Source organism: Aplidium turbinatum, chromosome 9 (genome assembly GCF_918807975.1).
Source record: "Aplidium turbinatum chromosome 9, kaAplTurb1.1, whole genome shotgun sequence".
In the NCBI taxonomy this organism is placed as follows: domain Eukaryota; kingdom Metazoa; phylum Chordata; class Ascidiacea; order Aplousobranchia; family Polyclinidae; genus Aplidium; species Aplidium turbinatum.
In genome coordinates this window covers 3,191,366-3,203,749 of record NC_137480.1, presented here as the reverse complement: position 1 = coordinate 3,203,749, position 12,384 = coordinate 3,191,366, and the positions used below count along the sequence as shown (strand labels likewise).

The 12,384-nt window shown below is 36.6% G+C and overlaps 1 protein-coding gene across 1 annotated transcript in view; it reads right to left on the bottom strand.

The window, feature by feature from the left end:
• The window catches only part of LOC145776997 (uncharacterized), a 30,612-nt gene extending 18,497 nt beyond the window's left edge, over positions 1 to 12,115 (bottom strand). The window contains exons 1-4 of the mRNA XM_082588262.1: positions 11,956 to 12,115; positions 9,845 to 9,949; positions 3,578 to 3,661; positions 94 to 254 (exon numbers count right to left, since the gene is read on the bottom strand). Coding sequence (XP_082444388.1) covers positions 94 to 254; positions 3,578 to 3,661; positions 9,845 to 9,949; positions 11,956 to 12,096 — 491 coding nt within the window. The 5' untranslated portion in view covers positions 12,097 to 12,115. The remainder of the gene's footprint in view (positions 1 to 93; positions 255 to 3,577; positions 3,662 to 9,844; positions 9,950 to 11,955) is intronic.
• Between the last annotated feature and the right edge of the window lie 269 nt (positions 12,116 to 12,384).

Below are 12,384 nucleotides of genomic sequence, written 5' to 3'. Positions count from 1 at the left end.
TGACCGAATTTTTTCAAGTCGTTTTGGACAAATGACCGAAAAGTCTCAACGAAAAAAAAACCCAGGATCACAGTCACACATCCGATAACTTACTGATCGGTAATCTTGCATTTCTTTAACGTCAAGTGCCCAAGATTTCGACAATTTTGAGAAAAAATGCTCAAAGTCTTGTCATCAACATTTTCGCAACTTGCCAAAGACAGTTCCTTTAAAAATCCACCACAGCGTTTTGATAGGTTTTCCACCACTCGGCCCTGCATAAAATGCACATTTCGTACACAGAAAGAACCAGAGCAAGCTTTATGAAAATGATATATATTGTCCAAATGACTTCAAACTGAATGATTCGATTCATATGCTATCATACCCTATTGCTACAAAGCTGTAATGCCTTCTTACCCAAACATCACGACATCACTAGCCTATTAATTGTAATTTGTAACTCAATGACGCAATACGGTTATTTCTTGTGTTTATTGTTGATGTTGTGCTGTTTAACCCTATCTGTAGCGACACAGGGTTTTATGAGGACGCGCCACTCTAGTAGTGAAATATTTCTCAGAAGAAAATATGCTAGAAATGTGAAAGTTTTTGATTTTTAGTTTTTATTTTAATTGCAAATTTTCTACACCTACACTGGTTATTTTTCTACCTTCTTGCCCTTCACAATAAGCATTTCGTCTCAGGTGGCTAGACATTTTTGTGTAATGCTAGATATATATAATTTAATGTTAGTGCAATATAAATGTTAGTGCAATTACTTTGAAATATAAAAATGCCTAAAAATGGCTTATATTTTTGAGCAAAAGTAATTTTTTGTTTAGTTTAGCATTGCTCTAGATCAGTGGTTTTCAACCTTTTTGGTACAACGGAACCCAATGAAACATTCCAAAAGCTCGAGGAACCCCTGTTCAATAATCTAATTGCCTTATGCAAAAAACATCATTTGATTAATAAAATCAAATTAAAATACTCATGTTCAGATTTATTTATTTATTACAGTATATGCATACAATAAAAATGCAAACTGTAAAAAATTATATTTATTTACTAATAAAAAATTCAATGAGAATCTTGAGCCTGGTGTTTCTTGCACAAGTGTTTAATATTGGATCATGTGTTCGACGGACACACACGAAGTTCATCTTCCACAGACAGCAATTGTGCTCGCCTCTTGTGTTTGATGATTATATTTAAACAATATGCATATAATAATAAAATAGACTCTCGGATTTGAATGTAAACCGGAACTTGCGGAACCCCTAGACTTACCGGCAGAACTTTTGGGTTCCGCGGAATCCTGGTTGAAAACCACTGCTCTAGATGTTAAAATTTAAAAATTTCAATTTTGAAGCTATTTTTGAAAAATTACTATAAAAACCGAATTTTTGACGTTTTTTTTATCTTTAACAGTTTATAAACTTCAATAAATTAGTAGGGTAAAAATTTAATTTCTATAGGCACAATACACATGGCTATTATCTTGCAAAATATTTGGCTTTGTGATTTTCATACCTCCCGTTATAAGCGATTAATTAGCACATAGGGCTAAGATAGCCTGTGATGTCAGGGTTCAATCTTAGCGCTGGTCCTCTGGCCAATGTCTAGTGCAAGTTCCCCGCGGACCAGCACGAATCGTTTTGCACTGGTCCGACTGTCCAGTGCGAAAATATCATTGTATTATGACTGTCGTTTGATCGTTTAGAGTGCATCGTCGTCGTCGTCGTCTTGTGAGCGTCTGGGGCCGAGGGTCTACCCTTTTACCACCCCAGATTCACGATGTTCCCGGACTACACCGGACTTAGAGTGCGTGGTTCTCGTTTGCGCTTCTATTCAAACAAGAAAACAGTGATCCGTGCGTGTTAAACCGTAAGAAAAAGGCAGCAACATCATGTGTTAAATCATAAGAAAAAAGCAATCGCAACATCACGTGACGATGTTAAATCGAAAGAAAAAGGGGAATCGCAACAACGCGTGAGCTCTGGTAGCCTAGTACAGTACTCTCAAGAGATTTGATGCATAAAAATGTTAAGATTGTGCTAGAGTTTAGAGAGCATGTGAGTGATGAGGCAACAAATTAACTTAATAAATAGGTTAAATTAACAATGATTGTTGACTGTTATTATTGAATTAGGTACTATTGAATAAGAATACCGTACTTAAGGTTTATGCAAGATTGCTTAAAGAATTCGCGTTCTGTTCAATAAAGTTCTCTTAGAAAATTTATCAGTAAACGGGATGGATCAGTGCGATCTTGTGCGGACCAGTGCAAATGGTGAGCCACTGGTCCGGTTGGCCAGTGCGAAAAAAAGTTAAGGTCGACCCCGTACTTTTCGCGTACGAAACAGAGATTGGGTTAAAGAAAGGGTTACAGATATCATTTGCATTGCTAGAATAGGCATCTTAGCCAAATTAAATAACAAAAATTTATAGTAATTTTATAAACTAAGAACCAGAGCAAAACAATAAAAACAAAACATTTAGTGTAGTTCTAAATGTAAACCGCTCAGAACACATTAAGCTATATATAATTTCAAAAACAGCAACTAATATCTTCCACCTACGACTTCACCTTGCACTTAAAACACATTGACGTCTTTATGCCATTGCAGCAATCAGGGGTCCACGTCTTTTAGGCGCCGACAGTTAGGCGTCGGTCAAATAGGCGCACACATTGTGGCGTCAGCATATTTAGGTACAGAGCACTGCGGCGCCCGTTCATTTAGGTGCTATTCCTGGTAAAGTCTGCAGATTGTATGAGCTCAGCTTTGAAAAAACCTAGTCGAGGTTTTGACAAAAAACTAAGTTACTCTTCTCTCAAGCCTACCACTCGCTTGAATATAGGCTACGGTATATTTTTTTACTGTGCTTAGTGTAGTTATTATTTGATTTATATAACTAAAAGTGAACTCAGTTATGTTCGGAAACTTGAATAATTTATTGATAAAGCTTTCGCCGATGCAAACTTGGACTGACAACAAATAAATGCCGAACATGCCCATTAAAAGAACAATATATTTTTCTGTTCAATAACATTTTGTGTGAAAAGCATTGCCGGTTTAAGCAGCTTTCACTCACGAAAGCCGTGACATATTTTTCTGTTTAATACATATATATAACATTTTGTGTGAAAAGCATTGCCAGATAAAGCGGCTTCACTCACAGAAGCCATGACTAACAATAGATAAATGCACGCGCAATAACAAAACAACATATTTTTCTGTTCAATACAACATTTTGTGTGAAAAGCATTGCTCTACCTGCCAAGCTGATGCAATATGCAGACTTTACTAGGAATAGCAGCTAAATGAACGGACGCCACAGTGCTCTGCTCCTAAATAGCCTGATGCCACAGTGTGCGCGCCCATTTGACCGACGCCTAACTGTCTGCGCCTAGAAGACTTGCTCCCGCAATCAGGTATATAAATCGTCATTACGAGTTCGCCTATTACGCTATCGTGTAGTCTGATATGTACGAGTACAATAGTACATCATATTAATTTCATCACAAAAAACTCTTTAGATCCCACATCTGTTTCAATGAATGTCTGAGCTTATACTGTAAGTCACGTGATACCTCAACATAATATTGGAACTGAAACAAGTCAACTTTTTGCCAGTTGCTACCATCCAGTGCTAAGCGATTCCAATTCTTCGAAACCTGCAGTAAACAATATCATGCAATTACTTTAAAGATTACTTGTGACTAATAGGATCCAATCTGCAACATCAACAATCAACATGATTTGCAGTTTTACAGATATTGCTTTAAAGATATCAGGTGTGGACATGGAATGTATGCCCAATTCCCAGACAGCAAAATCCGTCATTTTTACATTGTTTCAACATACGCAGACATTGAATCAATGTAAAACAATGCATTTTGCTGCCTGAGCACTAACAAAAATCGGAATGGCCCGTTTCGGCTAGTCCGATTGGGCTGATCCGATTTGGCTAGTCCGATTCGGCTATTACCCTTTTCGGCTACAGCCCGATTCGGCTAGTCCGATTTGGCTGATCCGATTCGGCTAGTTCCCTATTGGGCTACAGTCTTTAGCGGTTAGTTCCCTATTCGGCATTTTTTTGAAAATCCAACGATAATCCTTCTGTAATCCAACAAAATCCAACATCGTTTCTTTTGCATTCCGACAAATTTAGCGAAAAATGTTTGAATTATTAAATTTCTTTTATAGTTGAAATTATCGAAGCTTTAGATGAGTGGGGTTTTGACCTAATCATTGAGATCTTAAAACTAAAAAGCGAATTAAATTTATTTTTGAACTATTAATGTTTGCTCAGATGAAATTGACATGTATCATGCGTCGCCGCCTGCATGCAAACTTAGAATATATTAGAATCCTCAACTATTACAAAATTCTAAATCCAACGACGCCTTCTGTTTATTTACAGTAGAGAATTTTGTATTTTGATCTCGAAGCTTCAGATGAGTGGGGTTTAGACCTAACCACTGAGATCATAAATCATATTTATGACACCGGCATAGGCGCCGACTTTTAATTTTGCACGGGGTGGCGGATAGCACAATACGGCAACCTAAAAACTTTCAAACTGCATGTTTTTGTTTTTTACTAAGCGTGTTTCGTAGATGCAATTATCTTTTCACACCTGATTTGTAGCTCGATTATTTACAAAACAACTTTACAACAAACCACAGGAAGTATGTCGTGAATTTTATTGTTACGTTGTCGCTCCGACATTTAACATTTGGCAAAAGTATTTTTGCGAACGGCAGCTCTGTCAATCCAACTGTTAATCAACTGGTCAAGTTGTAACCGTTAAGCTTCAGCTTGATAAACATTTAAAATTAGGATGTGGTTCTATCGCTGTTGCGTCATGGTAGATCACAAGTAGGTTTTTATGCGCCTGAGTGCACTACTAAACGATCGCTCCGCCTCGCAGGTGGTGGAAGGCAACGATAAGTATATTTTCACAATGCAGACCACGTTTGGAAGCATTAATGATCTTGTTTCATTGCTTGCAAATAGATCAAACAGTTGCGACAGTTGAACGCTTTTTCGGTGGCATCTTTAAGCTGAATAAAACTGGAATGTCGGGGAAAACTTTTACTGGACGACTTTTTGTAATTTTTTCTATGATGTAACAAGCAACTCCTAACTTATGTCAGACCAATAAATTCCCTCCTCAAACTTTTACAGGACAACTTTTCGTAATTTTTTCTATGATGTAACAAGCAACTCCTATGTAAGACCAATAAATTCCCGCCTCACAATTTGTCACGCATTGACACGCAATATTACATTATTACTGCATGAAGTAGATAACAAAGTAGAAATTAAAGCAAGAAGGAGATGACAGTACACTCCAATTGAAATCGGAAAATACTGTAATTCAAAATGCAAAATCTTGACTAATTGAAAAAGGTTGCTTTCATTATTGGAAATTGGCAGGGGGTGTAGCTTTCCTCGAATAGAATCATGTAAACGTGTAAATTTGCAGAACGTTAAAACTGCTACTTTACTAGGTGCACTTTTTAAATAAAAACTCAAAAAGTTTCGAAAATTGCTTTTTTTTAATAAAATTTGAAAATAGATATTCATTTAGGAGGTGGAGCTATAAATCATCGAGATAATTTTATTTCCAAGTATTTTATAGCTGTCATAATTGATAGCGATATTATGAGCAGTTTAAAATTTTTCAAAAAAGATTTTTGAGGGAGGCAATGGAAAGATCGCATTTTATTGATTAATAAATCCCATTGTAAACCTAACAAATGTAACAATGACTTATGAAAAGTAACAAATAAAACGATCGCAACAACAACAAGGAAAAAACTCGTAGCCACGTGTTGCGTAATCTTCACGTAGCTTGCTTGATGTTACGCGAGTATCATGCTTGTGACAAAAACAATCATTTTCTTCGCAATACTGTATTGGTTCACCTCTTGCTTGAAGCGAAAACCAATGATCAAAAAAAGATTTAAACGTCCGTTCAAATTACATTTATTTGCAGTAAGTAATGTAACCTAAACGGGGTGGCTGCCATCATGCCATAGAGGTTATGGGGTGGCGTGGCTGGCCACCCCGTAAGTCGGCGCCAGTGGATGCATTAGACATTTGCATTTTTGTAATGATTTTCAAGCGAAACAGAAGTGTTTTGTTAGTTGTTCGAGTGTGTTATTGTTCAAAATACATGTAAAAACTTACATACGAGTTATTAATTAGAGATTAGCATAAATTTGATGCTTTAAAACAAAGTCATATATTATCATATATTTCAAAAAGTAAAGTCATATTTTTCAATTTTTTAGGTAAAAAAATGGCCCTAGTAATAAGTAATAGCACAACGTCACTATCAAAGCAGTTGTAATTATTAGGGTAGGCCAGTCCGTGGTGCATTCCCAGGTCCAACGTCAATGCAGGTGAACAATGGTTGCGATTATTACAATTCAAGTACTTGACATTTCTTGGCACATTTTCTCAAATGATCAAAATATGGTCATCATAACACACATTATTACCTGATTTGTTGCCACACAAGTGTGGATGCGAGCCTTGCATTTCTCATCACGTCGGGAACAACGCCAGTATTTCTTAAGCCCGTCTGGACTATATTGAGCTAGTTGAAACATGTAGCCATCATGTAGAAAAACCTCACCTTTGCGCTGCGTACTAATCGATTCCTCTGCCATGATCAAGTAACATCAACTGAGAGTCTAACGAAGGAACTAACCAAAGGAATTTCAGGTCATGTAACGCCGAAACCCAGGTTTACTCTATACTGCCACTTAGGTTTTAACTTCATCTTTTATGGCAAACGCTATTCGGCAATCTGTCTTTTTTTCGTTGACACGTTTTGGCTGAGACTTCATCTCATTAACCCCTATTGATAATCATGAAAACTGTTATTTTCATGTAAAACACGCATTTTGAACGAACCCAGACATCAAAACTCGTCATTTTTACATTGATTCAACGTCTGCAGACGTTGAATGAATGTAAAAATGACGGATTTAGCCGTCTGGGAAAGCACTCAAAGGTAAACACTGGATAAAATGCAAGAATGCAAAAGATACCATATTGTCGAATTAAAATACAAAATCCTCTAAATAAACAGAAGACCCGGACATACATTTCTCTGTCATCATTTTTAATGTAAAAATTCCTTTTGTGGTCCCTTTGTCTGAAACAAATAAAAACTGTGCTGTTGAAATTTCCGATTGTAGTTTTGGTCTCAATCTCATCAACATGATTCGGAGTGAGCTGTTTGTTACGTAATTCACAAGGCTAATTGTTCTGTGGAGTGACCATTCTGTTGCTCCGTTTTTTTTTGGTAAAGTTATGAATATGGAACGTACCATATCACTGGGGACGTAACCGGTGTCATTATATGATTTATGATCTCAGTGGTTAGGTCTTGACTCCACTCATCTAAAGCTTCGAGATCAACTATTGTGGAATAAAATACAAAATTCTCTACTGCAAATAAACAGAAGGCGTCGTTGGATTTAGAATTTTGTAATAGTTGAGGATTCTAATATATTCTAAGTTTGCATGCAGACGGCGATGCATGATACACGTCAATTTTATCTGAGCAAACATTGATAGTTCAAAAATAAATTTAATTCGTTTTTTAGTTTTAAGATCTCAATGGTTAGGTCTAAACCCCACACATCTAAAGCTTCGATGATTTCAACTATAAAAGAAGCGATATTACAACATTCTCTAAATAAACAGAAGACGTCGTTGTCCATTTTATGTGAGCAAACAGTTAAATTTAATAGTTCAAACATTTTTCGCTAAATTTCATTTCAATTTGTTTTTCTTTGTCGGAATGCAAAAGAAACGATGTTGGATTACAGAAGGATTATCGTTAGATTTTCAAAAAAATTGCCGAATAGGGAACTAACCGCTAAAGACTGTAGCCCAATAGGGAACTAGCCGAATCGGATCAGCCAAATCGGACTAACCGAATCGGGCTGTAGCCGAAAAGGGTAATAGCCGAATCGGACTAGCCGAATCGGATCAGCCCAATCGGACTAGCCGAATAGTAGCAGACCCAACAAAAATATATATACTGAATATGGAAAAATCCCACGCTGCATTACTTTTATAGTAATAAGGCGTTCATGTCTAGTGTACGATTTACTGCACTGAGGAGACCTTAAGGTCGAAACAGTGACGTCCTGTCTGCAGTTATGTAATGCTCTTGGTTCGCCAATTGAGCACTTTGCTAGCAGACATCTTGCTGTTGCATTGCGCAAAGCTCACTGCTTCGGCAGTTTGAGCACTCTGGCAAGGGTGAAAGTATCCAAATGTGGTTCCTTGCGTACCACAAATGGAAAAATCTCACGCTGCATTACTTATATAGTAATAAGGCGTTCAGCCGTTCATGTCTAGTGTACGATTTACTGCATTGAGGAGACCTTAAGGTCGAAACAGTGACGTCCTGTCTGCAGTTATACCGAATACCGTATATATATTGTCTGCAGTTACTCAATCAGGAATAGTGTGGAAAACAAACAGACGGACGGAAAACAAAATTACATTAGAAAAAGGCAACCACATGAATACAAACGAATTAGCACCACAGGGAACGTGATCCATCTAACTTAGTAAATGTTTAGTAGAATGGACGCCCCGCCAGCAAATAATTGTTTGTTTAATCAAACGCTACAACCCAAATTTAAACAAACAATTATTTGCTGGCGGGGCGTCCATTCTACTAAACATTTACTAAGTTAGATGGATCACGTTCCCTGTGGTGCTAATTTGTTTGTATTCATGTGGTTGCCTTTTTCTAATGTAATTTTGTTTTCCGTCCGTCTGTTTGTTTTCCACACTATTGCTTTTAACCGCTGCATATTTCTTGATGCTTACAATTAGTTAGCTAGTTACCTTCAAGAAGTTGAAATTTATTGCATTTTATTAATATTTTCAGATTCCTGATGAGGGCTTAGGTTAAGCCGAAAACGTTTGAATGCTAAACTATTTTGTAAATATGTAAAATATATACTGTTGTAATGCTCAACCCTGTGGTATTGTTGTGTTGTGTCTTGCCTGTCTTTGGTATAAAAAAGCAAACTCTCTCCCGAAACTATATATAGGAAATGTGGTTAAGAAAAAAATGTGCATATTTGAAGCTGTTTCAGAGATATGACTTTACTGTGGCTTTTGATGGTCTGCAAACTGTATCATACATAAGTCTGTAACTATAATTTAACTGATTTTTTTTTTTAATTTTATGTAATTTTAATGAAAGTGGGCAATGAAGCATAATCTTCCTGGCTATCAGAACAAGGCTGAGTATTCACTGGTACTGCAAGCAGTTGCGATTCGCTAACTATAACGGTGTAGACTCCATGCTAGCCATTTACACCATTCAATCAACTACCGGTACTATATATATATATACATCTCGGAAGCTGATTGTTAGCAAAAATTAACAGCACTGATACACACCAGTATTTCGCCCATGTGGCTGCGCAAAACGCAATTGCCTGACTGATGAGCCCAACTTCATTGGCGAAACATGATGTCTGTTGCTGTCAACTTTTGTTACAATCAGGTGCCGAGAAACTTACATCTATATATATATAATTACTTGTCATCCTGCAATTCTTATGTTGTTACTGTTAACTGAACAAATATGTGATAGACATAGAGTTGGACTGTTGGTAAAACAGACATAAACAGAGCAACATAGGCTACAACTTCATTAAACTTGTGTAAGGATAAAGGCTGATGTTGGAAATGTTCAGCTATGCCCTGTATATATAAACTTATATTGATAATGATAATAAAGCACTACCCATGCGATTTAAATCAATAATAGTTACAGCACAGTAATCCAGCACTTGACTCACCTGAGCGCATCTACACAATGCCGGTATATCCAAAAATGAAAATATTCTTAACAGGAGTTCTTTAGGAAGCTTTTGATTAATCATCGCCTCATTGTCTAAAAATGCCTTAAACAAAAACAAAAAGGGTTAGAACAGCAACTTCTAATTATCCCATTTTATTGATTGGTCAAGATGTTCTTTGAACCCTAGATTCCTTCATCCCATTTTATTGATTGGTCAAGATGTTTTTTGAACCCAAGATTCCTTCACCTAGCGGTACTCATACACAATGTTGAAAACATCAATAAAAGCCACGGAAAAATTTTTTTTAATGTTCTTTTGTTTGCAACAACCACACAAAATACACAGCATAACAATCTAACATCAACTTGATGAGAATTGGGAAAATACGTTTTGGAGGTGCTTATTTCAAAAGTGCCATTCATTGTATCCAATGTGATCTAATTTTTGAGGTAGGCTGGTCAATACCCTGTATTTTCGAATTCATGGAATTGTCAGTTTTAAATATATTGTTACATATAAGCAGTGACGATTGGTGAGGGAAAGCAAGGAAAGCAGTGTTTACCTGAGCGAAAACTATGCAAAATATAATGACTGAATTCTAGGTTTAACTTTTTATTATTTTTATCACGTCTATTTTAACTTGAAAATTACTGTATTCCAGTGACGATCGGTGAGGGAAAGCAAGGAAAGCAGTGCTTACCTGAGCGAAAACTATGCAAAATATAATGACTGAATTCTAGGTTTAACTTCTTATTATTTTTATCACGTCTGTTTTAACTTGAAAATTACTGTGTTCGTGACTAGAATTACTCGTAACGCTTGCGAGTAGTCTAAGTCCTCACCAAACTGCCTGTCTTGCCTATAAATGCCAATTAACGCAAACGCTCCTGTCAGAAACAACCACTGATTCTCCAGGAAAATCAACTTTCAAAGTTGCTTTCCCCACGTTCAAAAAACGCCTTCGTTTTATCCAAACCTCACTCGTTTTGCAAAATGTCACCAGCTGCTTAGCCAATCAGATGTGTTATGGTTAGAGTTGCTTTCCCAGTGACATCAATGCGTACAATAGCTAGACTATCTCGTCATACGCACAGAATGGTCTCTCATCACGGTACACAGCACAGCATCATAAAGACGAAAAGATTGTTGCTGTTTTTTTATGTCTCCTCGCCATGTACTTTAGCCTACTAGCTTTCATAGCCATGCCTTTGCCCTTTTTACAGAGTTGATATAACGTTACTTCGCCAATGAACGTTTAGGTGCAGATGCAATATTTAGTTCGTTAAGCTTCTATATGCAGGAGGCAAACTTATCCAGCTTTTTGTACAAATTGCTTGCGATTGTAATGTTTAGGCCTAAGTGTTAGTTTTTGTAGTGTAGGCCTAACTGAATATCTGAGAATGAACAATTGAACATTCATGACGAATTAAATATTTAGACAACTATTATTCCATTTCTAACACTGGATTTTGGTCCTGCAACATTAAAATTAAGATTGTTCATGACTTCTAAACATTAACGGGATGTATGATCACAACATAGGTGAAGCACAATTTGACAGATTTTTATTTTTGATTTGTTTTGGAAATGCTCTCAAAGCGCACCAAATTGAAAGTGTTTTTCAAAAATTTCTGGGAGAGGCCCCCCAGACCCCCCGCTGGAAGTGTTGTCTTCGGCAACACGCCTTCGGGCTTCGTCCGACGGTTGCGCCCTTCGTGCCTACTACGAAGGGCGTGAACTGCAGCATATTTCCAAGTTGCTTTCACAACGGTTTAAGCCACCGAACGTCACTGCATATAAGGGACGTTTGTCAACACATATAACATCCTGGACATAAAAAAAAACAGACTGCTTTATCAATAACAAAAAAAAAACTTTTATTCATTCACATACAAAACTTACAAAATGGAGATGTAAAACAATATATACATTGAGATGTATCCTTCCAGTAAAAAGACTATTTTAACTTTTACTATTATATAATATCATAAATAGCTTTAGAACCTACATTGCAAGTAGTATGACAGGTAGGCTACCCTACATTACAAAATTTACATATATAATAAATATATTATATATATACAACTTTTGTTCCCAACTTAATTTACCTCAATCTTTTGTTTTATACTTCCATTAGAGTTCATGGTTGTCCAATGATTATGATCTTCACATGGAAGAGCACTTTTATCAACAGGAACTCTATCACAAGGTTCAATTTTACGTTTCTTCTGTTTTAATGGTTCAAACATTTAGACCTACTCTTTTGTAAACATCTTTTCATCAATAAAAAAACATAACAATTAAGGTAAAATTATATTTTGCATCATTATTATGACTCTGTAACTTTGTGATGCCATCATGCCTGAAAACATACGCTGGGGTGAAATACTGAAAAGGCTCAGATTCTAATACAGTTTCGTTCAAAGGGACATAGGTTGGACACCACTCCAGAGCATGCGGCTGTGTCTTGGTAAAGTCACTTAATGGAAAGCCAAGATAAGGGAGCAGCTGACTTGAAGACTATATATATGTCACTT